This window comes from Phyllobates terribilis, unplaced genomic scaffold (assembly GCF_046119375.1).
Source record: "Phyllobates terribilis strain yellow unplaced genomic scaffold, ASM4611937v1 Scaffold_5__5_contigs__length_657084704, whole genome shotgun sequence".
In the NCBI taxonomy this organism is placed as follows: Eukaryota; Metazoa; Chordata; class Amphibia; order Anura; family Dendrobatidae; genus Phyllobates; species Phyllobates terribilis.
Genome location: NW_027362765.1, coordinates 518,773,017 through 518,792,921, shown reverse-complemented (window position 1 = coordinate 518,792,921; position 19,905 = coordinate 518,773,017). Strand labels below are relative to the sequence as shown.

Here is a 19,905-nt window from a genome sequence, read left to right as displayed (position 1 = left end):
AAAATCTAGGGGTTTTGGAGTCTGTAGTGAATGTGTGTGCAATGAGTGCATTACAAACAAGGAGACCTGCTATGAGACTTGCCGCAGGCTTGAATTTTGCCAGCTACTGGAGAGAAAGTTGTAGAAAAAAGTGCAGGAAATAACTGGACCACAGGATGAGTGATAGCTTGCAGACCCCTCAGCTGGGACCCTAATGGATCCCAAGAATCAAGCTGTGGAATGCCAATCCATTCTTCTTTTTTGTAGAACTTACAGACAAAACACAAATTACAGTTCTCAGGATTGGTAGGTGTCCCAGCAGCCAGACTTACATCAATCACAAAGTTAAAATGTTACGTTTAAAGAAGTGGTGCCCCGATTAAGAACTGTGCATTTTGACTGTTCTATAGTAGATGTAGATGATTGTAAAAATTGCAAGTGTGAATAGTGTGAATGATACAAAGTACTCTTAGCAAGCGGTCAGGTGGATTCTGGAAATGTGTGGTGGCTTAGTGACTACTGTGGTAAAGTGACAAGCTCAGCTGTGTGTGGAGCTAGACAAGGTACACCGTCTCTTTAAATTTCGGGTTGATTTATTAAATGTCATAAATCACCCTGGAGTCCATAAAGTAAACACGGCCCATTTGGCATAACGACTAAACAAAATACAAAGATGTAGCACAGTCAGTAAATCGGCAGGGGTCTGGCCACTCAGGATTAGGCACACACGGTTTAGCACAGCACATGCAAGCTCCTCTCTGGAGCACGTTTCTCCAGACACTGAACACATCTGAGTGTAAAGGCTGGCTGTTTAAAACCTAGCTCACTCCCTGGATTGGAGATATGGTGGATGACGTCCTGCCCTGCACTTCGCCATCCTCTCATAACACGCCCATGTAAACCTGGGCCGTTAACCCTCTCTACACCTAATGTGCAGGAGAAACTTCCATGTTTCATATCACTGAGGCTAACAGCCTCAGTGAAACATATATCCCTTCCGACACAATGCCAGTGACTTTGTCACACTGCATATACACTTGGAGGCACCAGGGTATCTCAAACTAGTGGCAGGTAGAGTGGCTGTGCTTCTCTGTAAGAAAAATAAATATTTTTCATGGTTTGCAACAAGGGTCTAGAACATTTCAGTGAGACATAACCTCCTCTTTCACATATGTTTTTAAATGTTTAAATGACTTCATGCTTTTAAAGTTTGCTAATGTATTGGATATAATAGAACTAAGACCAGGTTCACACTTTCACTGAAGCTAGTAGTAGACACTGAAGCTTCGTTAGTAGACTCCATAATGAGTCCCGTCATTTTTGCAGGACTAAAAAGTGTAGTGCTGGGCTGCTCTCCTGTAAATTATGAGAAGGAAATTAAAGATTAAAATAGGCAGAAAAAGCTTGGGAAAATTTTGTGTGGCAGTCAAGTCTTGATAATTATTTTCATAGCATTGTACTGATGCAAAGTCCTGCTGATCAGGTATGTGTCTTGACGGCCACAATCTACGTGCATTCACATGGCCATTTTCAGCAAGGTAACGAGCCATGTTACTAAGACCATATTCTCTTAAGGTTATTTCAAGTTATTATGATAACTGTTTGATAAATGTACAGAAATGACCTGCACAATCACCAGATTTCAATCCCTCCAAAAAATCATATCAAACAACAAAATGGTTATAGCAGAAATTAATTACGCGTAATACAGTGTAAATGAGTATTACCATTTAGTACTCTCTAAGGGCATCATTTTTATAATGAATGGCTGGTTATTCTCCAAACGAACTGCATTTCCAAAATGTCCAACCATTACAGTATCCTGGCATAATGTAAATGAGAATCATTATTAGATGAGGTGTTGCAAACATTATCTACAGTATCTGTCTAAATCAGGGATGTCTAACTCAAACAAACAGAGGGCAAAATGAAAAACTTGAACAAAGTCATGGGCCAACTAGTATACAGTATACATCTGTGCTGGTAAAAGATAAAGTGACAATACATACTGTATGTACATAATATGTCACAGTAGAATAAAGTGCAAATGATTTGCTATAGCTGCCAGATGCAAACTTGTCAAATATATAAAGAGTAGCTGACTAGAAGTGAATGGCCCAAACCTCCAACATACGTTTCGCTTTTAGCTTTCTCAGAGAGCTTTCCTATCAGGACTGGACTGCATCGAGGATGTGTATCACACCCAAGGAGGAATGATTAGAAGATCTAAAGCAGAACAAGAATTGGGGCATATGCGACACTAACTTCATTTGTAAACTATAGCAACGTTACTGTCACACTTAAAAGTCTTGATTATACTACAAGCTTTATTATATGTACTGCTATAGCCGCAGTTTTGAACACTTATGGCATGTGAGAGGTTCCCTTTAATGCTGTGTTCTGTATTTCCATTTTTCATCTCTCTCACTGACACAACTATTTAAAGTGAACATATCAGCTGATATATGCTGCCCAATCTACGGGCAGCTTGTATCAGGCACTGGTTGTATTATCTCTGCAGCGTTTCAGAGAAAAAATACTTTAAAATGTGCCTGGGACTGAGGCTATGCTGTAGACAAGTCAGACAGGTCGGTCCCCAATAGCTTCCCACTGCCCGCTGCCCTGGATTAACAGGTCTCTGCCTATACATGCACATCCCCCAGAGGCCTTTAAAGTATGTTTTTCTCTGAAACACCACAGAGATAATATAGCCAGTGCCTGATACATTCTGCCCGTGGATTGGGCAGCATGCATCAGCAGTCAGGTTGACTTTAAGCTATGATTCCTGTAAGAAAGTTCAGTTTAGAATTTCTTTCTGCAAAAGTTTTTTCATTGTCCAGGAGAAGAATGCGAAAAAAAAAACAAAAGAAGGAGTTAGAGAAAGGGGATGAATGTAATGTTACCTGGATCAAGATTACCATTTGTATCATGGTCCTAAATACAATTTACATGAACAAATACAAGCAAACAAAAAGAAAACACTTGTCAAAGAAAAATGCTTAAATATTAAATACCGTTACTGTCTCCACATAAATGTGTTTTACTCTCAAATCACAATGTATAACATTTTGTGAATGTAACTCCTTCAAAGCAGTTGCAATCTGGACAATATATGACAAGATTTCAACCATGTCTTTACATTCCTCAATTTCATCCAGGGAAATCAAGTGGCCTTCAGAAAATGAATAAATCTGAATAAAAGATAACAAAAGAAAATAAACAATCTTAAAAATGTATTACATTTTTTAACTTTTTTTATATTTTCGATATTCTAGTATCATTTAAAATTAAAAATGCAAAGTGTTAGAACATTGAACAGAACACAATAGTGTCCTTTGTACATACAGATTCCATAATACTCATTTGTGTGACACATTTAACATCACAGTAGTGTTACGCTCGCGCCCGGACTGATTGGCGTGAGCGTGATTAGTGATCACACTGTACCATGAACCGAGGAGTGCCTGGAGGGGCATAACTAAGTTTCAACCCGATCCAACCAAGGTCGCACGGCGGCTTAGTCGACTCCGTGGACCAAGGAGGAACCGAGCAGAGGGACCAGATGTGACTCCAGGTCAGACCCCGGTCACAGTTGTTGACCCACACTGGGGAATGCAGGAACAGGCAGGTTAGACTGGCATACAGGCAGGTGGGTATTGGCAAGTACGCCTGGTATGCAAACAGGTGGGCTCTGGCAAGCACGGCTGGTATGCAGACAGGGAGATACCGGCAAGCACGGCTGGAGTGCAGACAGGGAGGTACTAGCAGGTTGGAGCGCAGGCTGGATAGGGTCCAGTACAGACTGGGAAATAGGTACAGAGCTGCAGATGCGGTAGACAAGCAGAGTAAAGCGAAACCGCCGGAGCGGAGGACAAGGCAGAGCAGAGAGGAACTGCTGGTGCGGTGATCAAGCAGAGCGGAGCGAAAACCACAGGTGCGGTGGGCAAGGCAGAGCAGAGCGGAACCGCCGGAGCGGTGGACAAGGCAGAGCAGAGAAAAACCGCAGGTGCGGTGGACAAGGCAGAGCAGAGCGGAACCACTGGAGCGGTGGGCAAGGCAGAGCAGAGAGAAGCCACCGGAGCGGTGAGCAAGTCAGAGCAGAGAGAAGCCACTGGAGCGGTGGGTAAGGCAGAGCAGAGGGAAGCCGCTGGAGCGGTGGGCAAGTCAGAGCAGAGAGAAACCGCCTCAGCGGTGGGTAAGGCAGAGTGGAGTGAAACCGCAGGTGCGGTGGACAAGGCAGAGCAGAACAGGGCTGAAGGTGCAGGCAGAGAGGACAGGGCTCTGTTCACATGGAACAGACTGGAAAATGCAGGAAGATGGCTAGAACACAGGAGGTAGATACGGAGGAAGGGAAAAGGGACAAGCAGAACCAGATACACACAAGATACTTACTATGAAGTAGCGAGTGGACACAAAACTCACAAACAGAAGTACAGAGACAACGAGTTGGAGTTAGGTGCAGGTTCAGATACTGCAGGAAAAGGGAAGGTACGGACATAGTGACAAACAGGTAACAGGCTAGGATACAGTTCAGACAGTAACTGCTACTGCAATGAGATACAAGAATGAGCCTGGGTATACAGCCCTCAGAGTGGCGGAAACAGACTAGAAGTCACAGGTAACAGGCCTGGGTATACAGCCCCCAGAGTGGCGGAAACAGACTAGAAGTCAGAGATAACAGGTCTGGGTATGCAGCCCCCAGAGTGGCGGCAACAGACTAGAAACAGGACAGACTTGGCAATTCAGTAGCAAAGACTAACTGAATGAAGGTGTTGCTCAGGCCCCTCCTTCTGGGTGGAGGGGGTTTAAATATCCAGTGACTCACAGCAATAGGCTGGATACGCATTAGGGGTGCGCCCACAGCAGCTATAAGAATCAAGAAGTAACCGGGCCGCCGCCCTAAGCAGTTAGTCAAGAGACTTGCACACAGCATGAACTGGAGCAAGGTTTGCAGGCTGGACTGACAGGTAAGATTGCGGTCTTGCATAGTGGGAGGTGGTGCACTATGCAAGCACGCCGCCAGGGATGTTACAAGTAGTAAACCTTAATTGTATGGGGTGCTTAAGATGAAAAAGATCAAAAGCCCCCATATTGGTGGGATATGCTGACAATCCAATGTGTATAAGGGCCGAATGGCCCAACCTCTGCAGATAATGACGAGGAAAAGAAGGAGAAGGCTATAGTCTGATGAACTTTAAGGACTTTTGTTTTCAAGGAATTTAGCAACTCTGATAAAGAACACAGGAATGCTCATTCAAGCTGATCGTTCCAATGTATGAGGACTTATAATGTGTATAGGGGCCTTAAGTCATACAAATCATACAAATTGTACGTTACCAGAGTAGTTGTATAAGAGTCACATATTATTTCATTTATTGCCAACAGGTTTTTGAGGTTTAATCTCTGGAGTTTTTTCCTGGTGAACAGATTCATTCTTTTGGAAACTTTCTCAATCATTTTAAATCCATTCTGTAAGGTAGAAGGGTTGAAATACATTTGTATATATCTGATAAAATAATATGTCAGGCTAGGGTGGCTTTGACCCCAAAAACTGATTTGTCAGCTCTATAAAGCTGCTTGTAATCTCAATGGTAGTAAGTTCCAGCTATATCCACATATGTACTTTTTAAGAGCCTACATTGAATGAAGCAAATTTGATGAAATCTTAATTAGCCCTGTTCACATCACTTTTTTTAATGTATAAAGTATTCATTAAACAGATGCTGTTGTAGTCTATGGGTGACAAAGATCTGAATTGGTTGTCTAACAGTGTCTATAATAACATTCCTATAATGGATATGTCATGAAAAACTATTGAAAAACCATAGGGGTTGACCACTACTTTTTTGTTGATGGCCTATCTTTAGGATAGACCATCATTATCTGATCAGTGGAGGTGTGACACCAGGCACCCCGCCGATCAGCTGTTACCAGCGCCAGCACCAGCTGGAAATTCTCGGCTACTGCAGGAACACAGAAACTCCATCATTTCAAACGATTAGGGGTGGCTCAAGACTAAGATCATAATTTTGTGATACACTGTCACAATAAATTTATCCTACATGTTTCTGTATGTGGCAGTAGTTGTGGTGTTAATTTCTATATTATATAGAAATCAGAGTCCTTAGGCTGCTTTCACACGACTCTATTTGTCATCTGTACTTCATTCATTTTTCACAGATTTACATACGATACAAATGTAAACCAGTATGCATATTCACATGGACACTTTTTTTCTTGGCAGTTTTTGAAAAACTCAGAGAGAGCTATTTTGATTTATTTTATAGACAGAATACGCCTATAACAGTGCTTAAATTACAAATGCATCAGTATGTGACATGCAGAAGTAGTGCTGTTGCTTCAAAACCATCCAGCAACTGTTACAAATAACACAAGCACAGGAGACAGGAAGTGTTGTGTTTCAGAAGCATCCAGCTACTAGAGGGGTTAACACAGTCACAGGAGACAGGGAGTGTTTTAGCAGAGCCCCAGGGGGATTGTGGGGAACTTGTTATTGTAGTCTGGCTGAAGCCAAAGAGAAAGGTGGTGTGTTATTTGGACCTGACAGAAGGCAACTGAACAGGATTCAGATCTGGAGAGAAATTAAACACAGGTCAGAAAAACTCCCTGCACTAACAGTCCAGAGTATTATTGGGTAGGAAGATAAGGACTGGAAGGAATTGTGTCAGAGGGATCATCTCCCTCATCAAACCCTCCCCCCCTCCATCTCCATGCAGGCTAAAGAATGTTGTGTACTATTGTGTCCTTGTGAAGGAAAAGCCTGTGGTTGTGTATGCATAGAAGTGTGCTGCTAAGAGATCTAATCTATGCTGAATTATGCTACCGAAGAGACTGTAATACTGTGCCTTGTGAAGAAACTACTGTATTGTTACTGGAGCCGGTTGCTCAAGAAACTCAGACTGTACTGCAATGAAGATTGTGCTGTAATATCCCTGAATTGCACTGACCGTGCTTCAGATTAAATTCCACTGTTAAACTGTTGAAAAAGACTCTTGTCAGATGTGTCTGGTCAGCAATTGAATCTATCGTGTGCCTGAGAGAAGCTGCAGCCTATGGTCGCCCTGAGTAACGGTTTCCCAGGATTCCAAAGAATTCATGAAACCCGTCTCGCCCTATCTGAACCTAGCGGAGTGCGTGTAACAAGTATTCCATGAGTATTTGACCATTTCACATCTGTATCTACTATCAGTGCTATTCTTTTTTTTAGAGTATAGAACTTGTTTTTGCCTAATGGAAAACAAATAGAAAAGAATGCCAATACTGATGAAATACTGATGGAATAATATTGCATCCAAGTTAATTATATGTCTGTATTGTGGATCTATATTACTGATGTATAGTAATATGCTTGGGTGAAGGAGGCCATTACTAAATTCAAGAAAATGTAAGGGTGGACATGTCTATATTGTATATTGAATAAAAAACAAAAAGATGATGTTAAAGGGAATCTGTCACCAGGTTTTCCCAATGTAAAGTCCGGCCAGCACCTATAAGGCCTCTTTTACAGTATTCTAGTACGCTGTTTTTCTAGTATTGCTGTATTTCCCCAATTCCCTATGCAAGGCACAAAAAAAGAGCTTTTATTATACTCACAGACAGCACGGTCCGGTCTTATGGGTGTCTCTGGTCTTGAGCCAGCGCCTCCTCTCTTCCTTCAATGGCCGTCCTCCTTTCTTGCTTCATGTGGATAATGTTATGATCTGCTACAGGGACTAAGGAAAGACAGGAGATCTGTCCCTACAATAGAACTAAACTAGATCCCTACGATGTAACGGGGAACCTGATCCTGCGATCAGAGCCGCTAAAGTCCTCGGCTAGTCTGTACGAAGACCTATAGATGTGAGGGAGGGATCCCTACAAGAACTAGGGACTGGGATAAGTTGGACACCTCCTAGCAGAAATAGTAGCAGTCAAAGACAAACACACAACAAAAAGCATAGAGGTCAGAAGACCTAGCAAAACTAACAGAGAACGGCAACAGAGCACCAAGCTAGCTCAAGAGTAGTAAATACAATGAAGTCCAGCAAGGCCAGGAGGGCGGAGCTGGATTAAATAGGCAAAAATGGTCATGTGACCAGCAAACTAAAAAAAACTAACAGGAGAGTTCTAACAGTACCCCCTCTTCTAAGAGGATCCTCCGGATCCCCTAGGCCCAGGCTTACCAGGAAACCTCCTGTGAAACGCTCTGACAAGTCTGGAAGCAGAAACATCATCCGCCCTCACCCATGAGTTATCCTCAGGTCTGAAACCCTTCCAAGCGACGAGATACTGCAAACTCCCTCTATACCATCTAGAATTTAGGATGCGGGAAATTTCATATTCCCCGTCCTCCACCACCGGAGGAACAGTGGCAGAGGCGTCACCATGCGACACATCAGCTTTTTTCAACAGAGAAACATGAAACACCGGGTTAATCTTCCAGGACGTAGGAACCTCCAACCTAACAGCAGATTGGTTAACCATCTGAAGCACCTTAAAGGGCCCTACGAACTTGGGACCCAATTTTTTAGAAGGAATCCTCAATCGCAGATTCTTAGAGGACAACCAAACCATGTCACCAACAGCAAACAAAACCTCTTGCCGTTTCCTATCAAAGTACCTCTTAGATTTTTTGTTAGCCTCCTGAAGATTACCACGCACATCCGTCCAAACTCTCTCCAAATCACCGGAAAAACTCTCCTCCTCAGGCACAGCCGAAACCAATTTGGAGAATGACCCAAAAGACGTATGTCTCCCAGAACAACAAAAAAAAGGCGAACACCCAGCAGAAGAGGATGTATGGTTGTTAAGAGCAAATTCAGCAAGTGGCAGAAACTCAGACCACCCCTCTTGATTGTCTGCCACAAAACAACGCAAGAACTGCTCAACATCCTGGTTCTTCCTTTCTGTCTGGCCATTAGACTCAGGATGATATCCGGATGAAAACGACAAATGAACTCCCAACCTGTCACAAAAGGCACGCCAAAAACGAGCCATGAACTGAGGTCCCCTATCAGAAACAATGTCAGTAGGAACACCATGTAGTCTGACAATTTCCTTGACAAAGGCCTTAGCGAGTGTCTTAGCGCAAGGCAGTTTGATGAAGGGAACCAAGTAACATATCTTGCTAAAACGGTCCACGACCACCCAGATGACCGTGAAACCTTCAGAGGGGGGAAGGTCAGTAATAAAGTCCATAGCCAGATGTGTCCAAGGTGCACTAGTAACCTCCAGAGGGCAAAGCAACCCCGCAGCAGGAGCATGCGAAGACTTGGATCTAGCACACACAGTACATTGGCGCACCCACTTAATGACTTCCTTCTGCCATCCAGGCCACCAAAAACTGCGACCCACAAGTCTCTTGGTTTCAGAAATTCCTGGATGACCTGCCAACCGAGACTCATGACACTCAACAAACAAATCTCTCCTAAAGGTCCTAGGCACAAACAACCTCCCATGGGGAGTGTTAGATGGGGCATTCTCCTGAGCTTTAAGAATCTCATCCTCCAAAACGGAGTCCAAAGCAGCAATCACAACACCTTCTTGTAAAATGCTATCCTCTTCCTCCTCAACACCGACCATGGGAGAAAAGCTGCGAGACAAAGCATCCGCTTTAACATTCTTGGTACCCGGGATGTAAGTAACGGAAAAATTAAACCACGAGAAAAAAAGTGCCCACCTAGCCTGACGGGCATTCAAGCGCTTGGCAGCATCAAGATAGATCAGATTTTTATGATCAGTGAAAACCTGAATGGGAAATTCAGCACCTTCCAAGAGGTGACGCCAGTGTTCAAATGCGAGTTTAATCGCCAGCAATTCCCGATTACCAATATCATAATTAAGTTCAGTCTCAGAAAATTTTTTTGAAAAAAAGGCACAGGGATGTACTCCATCCTTGTTTTCCTGAGACAACACCGCACCGACCCCCACCGAAGAAGCATCAACCTCAACCAAAAACGGCTTAGTCACATCAGGCTGCATAAGGATGGGAGCAGAGGTGAACCTCTCCTTTAGAAACACAAAAGCTTCAATGGCCTCAGAAGTCCACTGAACTGCATTAGCACCTTTCCTGGTGAGATCGGTCAGCGGTTTGACAATAATAGAAAAATTTTTTATGAATTTTCTGTAATAATTGGCGAAACCCAAAAACCTCTGTATCGATTTCAAACCAATAGGCCTAGGCCATTCCTGAACTGCCTGAACCTTCACAGGGTCCATCTCAAAGCCCTCGCTGGAGACAATGTAGCCCAAAAAACTAATTCTCTGTACAGCGAACTCACATTTCTCCAGCTTAGCAAAAAGCGAATTGTCCATTAATAACTGTAATACCTCACGTACGCTCCGCCAATGAGACTCCAGATCAGGCGAATAAATCAGAATGTCATCCAAATACACAACCACATTTTTGCCGATTAAAGGTCTAAGGATGTCATTAATAAGATTCTGAAAAAATGCTGGAGCATTGGTAAGACCAAAAGGCATAACCAGGTTCTCAAAATGATCCACAGGAGTGTTAAAAGCAGTCTTCCATTCATCACCCTCCTTCATGCGCAACAAATTGTATGCCCCCCGGAGATCAATTTTAGAGAACCACTTGGCCCCCACTAACTGGTTAAATAAATCAGGAATCAATGGCAGTGGGTAAGGATTGCGTACAGTAATTTTATTAATCTCATGAAAGTCCAGACAAGGACGTAAACCGCCATCTTTTTTTTTTACAAAAAAAAATCCAACAGCCACAGGAGACTTGGAAGGCCTAATGTGACCGGCGGCCAAGCTTGTCTGTATGTATTCCTCCAAAGCCTTTCTCTCAGTAATAGTAAGATTAAATAAACGACTTTTAGGAAGAGTCGCTCCAGGGACAAATTCAATGGTACAATCATAGTCTCTATGGGGAGGCAAAATTTGTGACTCCTCCTCAGAAAAAACTCTCCAAAAATCCTGAATAGGTACTGGTAATTCCCCTTTATCCACAGCAGCAATGCGCCCGTTACAACACTTGTCATAACACTTAGGGCTCCAGGACTTAATTTCATTGGTAGACCAATCCAGTACAGGATTGTGCAATTTTAACCAGGGTAACCCCAATATTACTGGAGAAGGCAAATTATCCAATACCACCAAATCCCAATTATCTTGATGAATACCATTAATAGTGAGGGGAAATTCACAGACCTTATGAGTAACACTCTTCAAGGGAGAGCCATCAACAGAAACCACAGCAATAGGGGATGACAAAGTTTTAGGTTCTAATCTAAGTTTTTCCAAGAATCCCCCATCAATCACATTCAGAGTAGAACCACAATCCACAAATACCCGAAATTCAATTAATTCATCCTGAGCAGCAGTAGTGGCAGATAGGAATACTCCCTTAGAATTTAAACAGGCTATACGTGCATAACTGACCATTTTTTTTTCTTTCTTCATACGAAGCACACAGTTCTTAATAAAATGACCAGAATTTCCGCAATAGAAGCACAAGCCTTCAGAAAGCCTGCGGTCTTTTTCCTGAGAGCGGGGTGCCATCGCCCCAATCTCCATCGGCTCTCCATTGTCAGCACAGACCCTCTCAGGACTCGGAGCTGACATAGCAGAGGATTTGCTCTCATTAACCCTTGCACGCAGTCTCCTGTCCACCCGTATAGCTAATTGCATTGCCTCCTGCAAGTTTCCAGGTGTGGGATAAGCAATCAGTAAATCCTTAACCCTTTCACCTAGCCCTGCAAGAAACAAGCTTTTCAAAGCTGAATCGTTCCACCCCACCTGGGCAGACCACCGACGGAAGTGAGAACAATATTTTTCCACATTACCTGATCCCTGCCTCAGATGTCTCAATTCAGACTCAGCAGATGAGACACGATCAGGATCATCGTACAACAAACCCAAAGCAGAAAAAAAACTATCCACTGATCTAAAGCACGGATCACTAGGTTGGAGAGAGAAGGCCCATCCCTGAGGATCCTTGCGCAAAAGTGACATTATGAACCCTATGCGCTGTGATTCATCACCAGAGGATCCGGGTCTCAAACGAAAATACAATAAACAAGCATTTTTAAAAGAAAAAAAATCTTGTTGTTCGCCAAAAAATAGATCAGGCAGACGTACCTTTGGTTCCACAAAATGTGCTCCAGAACAGCTACTCACGTGTTGTTGGAGCTTGGCCACCTCCAGAGAGAGTCCCTGCAAGCGTTGAGCCAAATCTTGAACCGAGACCATGATGGAAAACTGGAGGTCTTTCCTTAGAGAAATTTTTTTTTTTTCTTTTAGGGCTGGACTTACTGTTATGATCTGCTACAGGGACTAAGGAAAGACAGGAGATCTGCCCCTACAATAGAACTAAACTAGATCCCTACGATGTAACGGGGAACCTGATCCTGCGATCAGAGCCGCTAAAGTCCTCGGCTAGTCTGTACGAAGACCTATAGATGTGAGGGAGGGATCCCTACAAGAACTAGGGACTGGGATAAGTTGGACACCTCCTAGCAGAAATAGTAGCAGTCAAAGACAAACACACAACAAAAAGCAGAGGTCAGAAGACCTAGCAAAACTAACAGAGAACGGCAACAGAGCACCAAGCTAGCTCAAGAGTAGTAAATACAATGAAGTCCAGCAAGGCCAGGAGGGCGGAGCCGGATTAAATAGGCAAAAATGGTCATGTGACCAGCAAACTAAAAAAAACCTAACAGGAGAGTTCTAACAGATAACACCTCCTACATCATCCACACAGGGTCCCTCATTGTGTTCCTGCACAGGCATACTTCTCTCTGTCATGCCGAGGGCAGAGCAAAGTTATGTAGTGAGCATATGTTGGCTTTACCTATGGGTTATCGGCGCTCTTTGGTCTTTCCTTGCACATGCACACTACAGTAATTTGTTCTGCCCTTGACAGGGCAGAGAGAAGTACGCCTGAGCAGGAGCAAGATGGGGAACACTGTGTGAATGACAGGGGCGGAACTACCGCCCGTGCAGCCCGTTCATTGAACAGGGGCCCCGAGGGAGAGGGGGCCCCTCCAGCCTCCAGCAGGGCCGCCATCAGGGCATGACTGCCCTGACTCCAGTATGGGGCCCGGCCGGTAGGGGCCCCCCTCTTGTGCGTCTTTCTCCTCATGGGGCCCCCGGCCCCATGCTAAGCGCCGGGTCCGGGACATCTCAGCGCTGGGCTGCGCTGCTGCGGCAGCGCCTTCATGATTCCCCTGACTTCCGGTCATGTGACGGCGCCGTCACATGGCCGGAAGTCAGGAGAACCTGGTGTCAGCGATTTGGACGAGCGCCAGGATTCTGCAGGGATCGCATAGGGGTAAGTATAACAAGTTTTATTTTTTTTTAAATACAATTAACTAGGAGTGGGGGGAGATGAGAGATGCACATGGGGGGGGATGAGAGAGGTGCACATGTGGGGGGGGATGAGAGAGGTGCACATGTGGGGGGGTGAGAGAGGTGCACATGTGGGGGAGGGGGATGAGAGATGTGTACATGGGGGGGATGAGAGAGGTGCACATGGAGGGGGGATGAGAGAGGTGCACATGGGGGGGATGAGAGAGGTGCACATGTGGGGGAGGGGGATGAGAGAGCTGCACATGGGGGGAGATGAGAGCTGCACATGGGGGGATGAGAGCTGCACATGGGGGAATTGGGAGAAAATGAGCTGCACATGGGGGAATTGGGAGTAGGGGGATAATCAATGAGCTGCACATAATGAATGTGGGGTGGGGGAGAGTAAATGATAAATGATGATGGGGTGGGGAGAGCACGGACATGATATAACGAATTGGGGCAGGGGGTGCATGTAAATAATGAATGCGGGGAGCAGGAAGTATAGAGTAGGGGGCGTTGCGGATGCAGGAGTGTAACTGGTAACAAATTGGCGGAAAGAGTAGAGGTTCTAATTAAATTATATATTAAGTGCCTATTTACAGTTAATGGGGGCACCGTGGTGGATTACAATTTATATTTGGAATGGTAGGTTGCATAATAACTAACCATATATTGATGGTGGATGCACGTCTGTATTCAGCTGCGTAATGTAGAAGTTGGGGAATGTGCTCTAGATAACTGTGTTATTTTATGCAGATACGAGTCCTGGCTGGAAGACGTGATGGCGGTCTGTGCTGGATGAAGGACACATTCCCTTAAAGAAAACTAAATAAAAATATATCTAAAAAGAGTATTGGATATTTTAAGAAAATTTTAATAGGTTAGAGTAGGGCCCGGCCAGAAGAGTCTACCTTATCGTGGTGGCGGCTTTAAAAATCTTTTGGCCAAAACAAAAGCTGCTGGCTATGTATGTGGCGCCGTCACATGGCCGAACGTCAGGAGAACCTGGTGGCAGCGACGTGGACGAGCGCCAGCATTCTGCAGTGATCGCATGGAGGTAAGTATAACAAGTTTTATTTTTTTTAAATACAATTAATTAACTAGGAGTGGGGGGAATCAGAGATGCACGGAGGGGATGAGAGATGCACATGGGGGGAGGTGAGAGATGCACATGGGGGGAGGTGAGAGATGCACATGGGGGGGATGAGAGATGCACATGGGGGGGTGAGAGATGCACATGGGGGGGATGAGAGATGCACATAGAGGGGATGAGAGATGCACATGGGGGGGATGAGAGATGCACATGGAGGGGGATGAGAGATGCACATGGGGGGGATGAGAGATGCACATGGGGGGGTGAGAGATGCACATGGGGGGGTGAGAGATGCACATGGGGGGATGAGAGATGCACATGGGGGGGTGAGAGATGCACATGGGGGGGATGAGAGATGCACATGGGGGGGATGAGAGATGCACGGGGGGGGAGATGAGAGATGCACGGGGGGGGAGATGAGAGATGCACGGGGGGGAGATGAGAGATGCACGGGGGGGAGATGAGAGATGCACGAGGGGGGGAGATGAGAGATGCACGGGGGGGTGAGAGATGCACGGGGGGGTGAGCTACACATGGGCGGACGAGAGCTGCACATGGGGGGATGAGAGCTGCACATGGGGGGGGTGAGAGATGCACATGGGGGGGTGATGTTTACCTAACTTTGTTGCCTTATGAAGGGCAGGGGGGGGGGGGGCCCAAAAAATTTCTTGCATAGGGGCCCACTACAGTCTGTGTCCGCCCCTGGTGAATGACGTAGGATGCGTCATCTAAATGAAGCAGGGAAGGAGGACTGCAAGACCAGAGACGCCCATCGGACCACGCCATCTATGAGTATAATAAAAGTGCTTTTTTTTTTTACTTGAATAGAGGATTGGGGATATACATACAGCATACCAGAATGTTGTAACAGAGGGCATACAGGTGCTGGCCGTACTTTATATGGGGAAAACCTGCTGACATGCTGACAACCCCTTTTAACATGAAACAACTTTTCAAACAACTGATGAATGATCAGTGGTTTTCAAGATCATTGCAGAGGACATTTTTTATCAGAATGAACCTCACTGTTGCCATTGAGTAAGCTTCTCAATTAACCCGAACAATGAGGCTTTCAAAAAAATGAAAAAGTTGTTCAATGAATCATTCAAAGTAATACATATCTATTACGTAAACTATTACGGTACCTGTGAGCCACTGTCTTCATAGTATGTTAGATAAAGATCTACGTCTTCTAATTCTACATATTCTCCTGTACGACCAAAAAGAAAATGACCATATGTGTATTAATGGTTTTGTACATCAGAGGTCTGAAAAGTTGCATGGGTGAATAAAAGAAATAGTTTATTTTTCTGGAGTGTTGACTCTAACAACATAAGAATAGGTAACTGTAGTCAGGGGTGGATTAAGAGTAGCAAGGGCCCCGGGCAGTTTAGAAGGCACGGCCCCCCCCCCCACACCTGATGTATCACGTGACATGTCACATGATCCCCTGTGATAGATCATGTGATAGTTCACGTGAAATTAATTTGGCACAATATTAATGTATTAATTATAATATTTTTTTTTTACATTAATTGTATGACTTAATATTGAGCACAATTAAGTATGCTGACATCCCCTATATACAGTATGAGACCCTACACACAATATGAGCTGCCACAATTCTCCCATACACAGCAGGAGGCCATCTATACACAGCGAGAGGCCGCACGTAGCCACGTATACACAGCGGGAGGCCGCACGTAGCCATCTATATACAGCAGGAGGCCACACGGCGCCATCTATACATAGCAGGGGGCCGCACGGTGCCATCTATATACAGCAGGGGGCCGCATGGCGCTATCTATACACAGCGGGAGGCTGCACGGTGCCCCCCAGATACAGCGGGAGGCCGCAAGGCGCCCCCCCAGAGAGAGCGGGAGGCCGCACGGCCCCCCCCCAGAGACAGCGGGAGGCCGCACGCAGTCACGCACACACACAAACATATGCAGACATATACATACATACCCGCATAAACACGTTTGAAACACAAAAATACATATAAACAGACATCACACAATGATATCTGCACACACACACTCACACACACACACACTCACTCACCATCCCCCGGCTCCCGTCGTCCAGCTCCTCTCCGGTGGTAAGTAGCAGTGCAGGGCGCACACAGCGTGACGTCACACTAGCAGACATGGCCACACACAGGGCCGTGTCTCCGAGCTGTGACATGGCTGGGCAAGCACACAGTGAAGTTAACAGGTGCAGTGCTAGCCCAGCCGAAGAAGAAGCAGCGGCAGTGCGCCGCTGCTGGGGGAGCGGTCCGGGGGCCCCCTGCCTCTGACTGCTGGTCTGTGCTGCGGCGCTGCACATATTATAATGAGGGCAATCTGGCCATGGACCCCCCGGAGCCCCGGGGCCCCGGACAGCAGCCCAGATTGCCCTCATTATAATCCGCCTATGACTGTAGTAACGATGCTTTCTGTGTTAGGGGAAGAGACATCCTACTGCCGCACTTCTACTGGGAAAGGGGGTCCTGCTGTAAGCACCCAGCTCTGGTATAGCGGTGTTACCCAGTTATGGTATCCGGTGTTAGCCAGTCAAGTTACTCAGTTATAGTGTAGCGATATTATCCCTGCACATTATGGCGGTTGTTACGGGTCCGGGTGGTGGAACCTCTGTGCTGTGATGCAAGGAGGGACCAGAGGGGCGTGGCTAAGTGTCTACCCAGACCGTCCCTGGCTACACGGCGGTTTAATCAACACCATGAACCAAGAAGGGACCGGGAACGTGGACCAGGTGCCACTCCGGGACCGACCTCATCTGAGAGCAGGCGACTCCCACAGGACTGAAGGCCGAAGCCGACAGGGATGACAGATGAGCATGGTTGACAGGCAGGCTTGGCTGGCAGGCGGGCACGGCTGGTAGACTGGCTGGCGGGCACAGCTGGTAGATAGACAGGTGGGGCATGGCTGATAGACAGGCTGGTGGGCACGGCTGATAGACAAGCTGGCGGACACGGCTGATAGACAGGCTAGCGGGCACAGCTGGAACCTGAGGGCTGGAGAGAGTGTAAGCACTGTGAGGCAGTGACCGGGATCGTATATGAGGGACGTTATATATCCCCCAGAATGTGTACAGAGACCTATTAAATCCATTGGAGTGCATTGCAGTCATAAACTCACCTGCGGCTGCAATACAGGAATGAAGGTGAGCATTGATCTGGTCAGGCTATGTGGCTAAAGCAGATTAGTAAAACATGGCAGGGCCTTTATTTCTTGGAGGAGACTACAGGAAGGCAGTGGGGCATCCTCCTCCCTCCAACCCGGGTTTTCCAGTGGCTCTTGCCATAGGTCCTTTAAAAACCCTGCATTAAGGATTAACGTTGTTCAGTGTTGGGACCTGCTAGGAACATAGCAGGAAAGCTTGGCATGCCTGTGTGTAGCTGAACCTATGCCTGGGAAGGCTCTGCACCCGTCAGGCTCTGAGCGGCCTGGCGCGGCCGTTGCCAGAGACGCCGATGCTACAGCGCTGTTACTGAGATGAAGTAGTTTGGCCTTATCTAGCATTGCTACAGAGGTTTAATTCAGTTATGACATTGTGTCATTATCCATTTACCTGTTATCCATTTCTGTATTGTAAAAATTAGCGTCGAGCGAGCACTAAAATGCTCGGGTGCTCGAAGCTCGGGCCGAGCTCGCCGTGATACTCGGGTGCTCGACACGAGCAACGAGCCCAATGTTAGTCTATGGGAGACCCGAGCATTTCTGCGGCGGAACCCGCGGCAGTCTTTTAAAAGCCTAACAAGTGCCCAAAACGATACTGACAGTGCTCAAATGACATGGGGACAGCATGGGGATCGCCTCAGGAAGCATTTCTGACCCCCAGGTCACTGCTGTCAACAACGTGGTCAGAGATATTAAGCCACTTTTAAGGGCTCACAATAAAACGTTCAAAAACTAAACTGAAACAGCTTTCCTGTGAAATATGTTAAGGAAGTTCCTTTCCAGGGTAAAGACTTGTGTATAAGGTAAAATAAATAACCAAAAAAAAAATACTCCTCCACACCTTGGGCTATGTTAACAAGTAGCATTTTTTACGCGTTTTTGCACTTTTGTATTGCTTTCAACCGTGACAAATGCATTCACCGGGAAATGTCATTTTAACATTTTACAACCTTATCTGGCCATGTGCTGTGTGACACATGCATACAGTGCTGAAAAGACATGGGAACAGCATGGGGAAGACCCCTGGAAGCATCTCTGACACCCAGGTCACTGCCTAAAAGTGTGCCCATCAGAAGTCATCCTTGTCGCATCAGAAGATGCAGACTTGCAACTATCCCCGTGCAAGTTCTTGTCCCACGGCAGTGTTCAATTGTACCTCCCCCATTCCTTGCAATGCAAGCGCAAATATGCAGCCAACCACCCACCCACCCCCAGGCTGCAATACCATACTGCTTGCTTGCACTTGAAATTGGGCCTTTTAGGCATGTGGAGGCGGAATCTGGCCACCACGTCATGGCTGCGTTGGCGGCCTGGTATCCATACTCAGTCCCCAGCCGCCCGGCGGCCGGGTGTCCACACTCGGTCCCCAGCCGCCAGGGGGCAGCCGGGTGTCCACACTCGGTCCCTAGCCGCCTGGGGGCAGACGGGTGTCCATAAACGGTCCCGAGCCGCCCCTATTTCTCCTGTCAACTTCCCCCCACACACTTTTCTGCTTTAGGGCAGCATTGGACGAGCCCACCAGAGAACCAGATTCCTCCGGTGGGCCCTGGCTTCTCCATCAGGGGAGTTGAGAGTGCCAAGGTGAGGAGCATGATGATGATGATAGAAGTTAGCATCTGCTTTGTTTTCTTGGAATGCAAGCGCATGTATGTAGTAGCGGCTAGGCCTGAGGTGGTCAGCGTTTTTGCGCATATCCTACCTCCTCCGAGGATTGCTGGATGTTTTCCTGCTACTATCCCAGTTCTATGACTCCCGTTAAAACAAAGCTTCAGGTGATAAATGATGGATGAGGTGGTGGCAAAGGAGAAAGAGCAGGAGGAACAGGGACCATTCACATCAATATCAGGCCAGTCAACCACATATGTCTTGTAGGATATGTTTCTGTAACAAAAGGAGCGGTTCGGCTACCTAGTTATAGGGCATACAGTGAGTGCAATGCCTACCAAAAATTTCGAGGCACTCCAATGCCCCTTGGAAATGACATGGAGGTCAGAGGGCCTTAACTAAACCGTTTTTTCCATTTATAGCACCTGGGTCTCCTGTACACTGTTGGCCTAAGCAGTGAATGGAAGGCTTTCCTAAAAATTATGAGGAACTACACTGCCCCTTGAAACAGACGTGGATTACAGCGTACTAAAAACCTTCTACCCATTATTGGGGAGTGGGTCTCCCTTAGTTTTTGCCTTTGCATTCAAAAGCAAAAGCTGCCAAAAATTAGGAGGAAATGCAATGCCCGTTCGAAGAGTCGTGGAGGTTAGAGTTAATTAAAAACAACATTTCAATGCCCCTTGGAATAGCTGTGGAGTTCAGAGTGGTTTAACAAGACGCTTTTAATGC

The 19,905-nt window shown here is 46.2% G+C and overlaps 1 protein-coding gene across 4 annotated transcripts in view; it reads right to left on the bottom strand.

The window, feature by feature from the left end:
* The window catches only part of LOC141273619 (uncharacterized), a 251,595-nt gene that overhangs the window by 46,287 nt on the left and 185,403 nt on the right, over positions 1-19,905 (bottom strand). For 3 of the 4 annotated variants that reach the window (XM_073685705.1, XM_073685704.1, XM_073685703.1), the window contains 4 exons: positions 15,532-15,596; positions 5,317-5,448; positions 2,994-3,170; positions 1,707-1,801 (listed from right to left, as the gene is read on the bottom strand). In XM_073685705.1, the coding sequence (XP_073541806.1) occupies positions 1,707-1,801; positions 2,994-3,170; positions 5,317-5,448; positions 15,532-15,596 (469 nt within the window). The remainder of the gene's footprint in view (positions 1-1,706; positions 1,802-2,993; positions 3,171-5,316; positions 5,449-15,531; positions 15,597-19,905) is intronic. The other variant, XM_073685706.1, reaches the window with a different exon arrangement.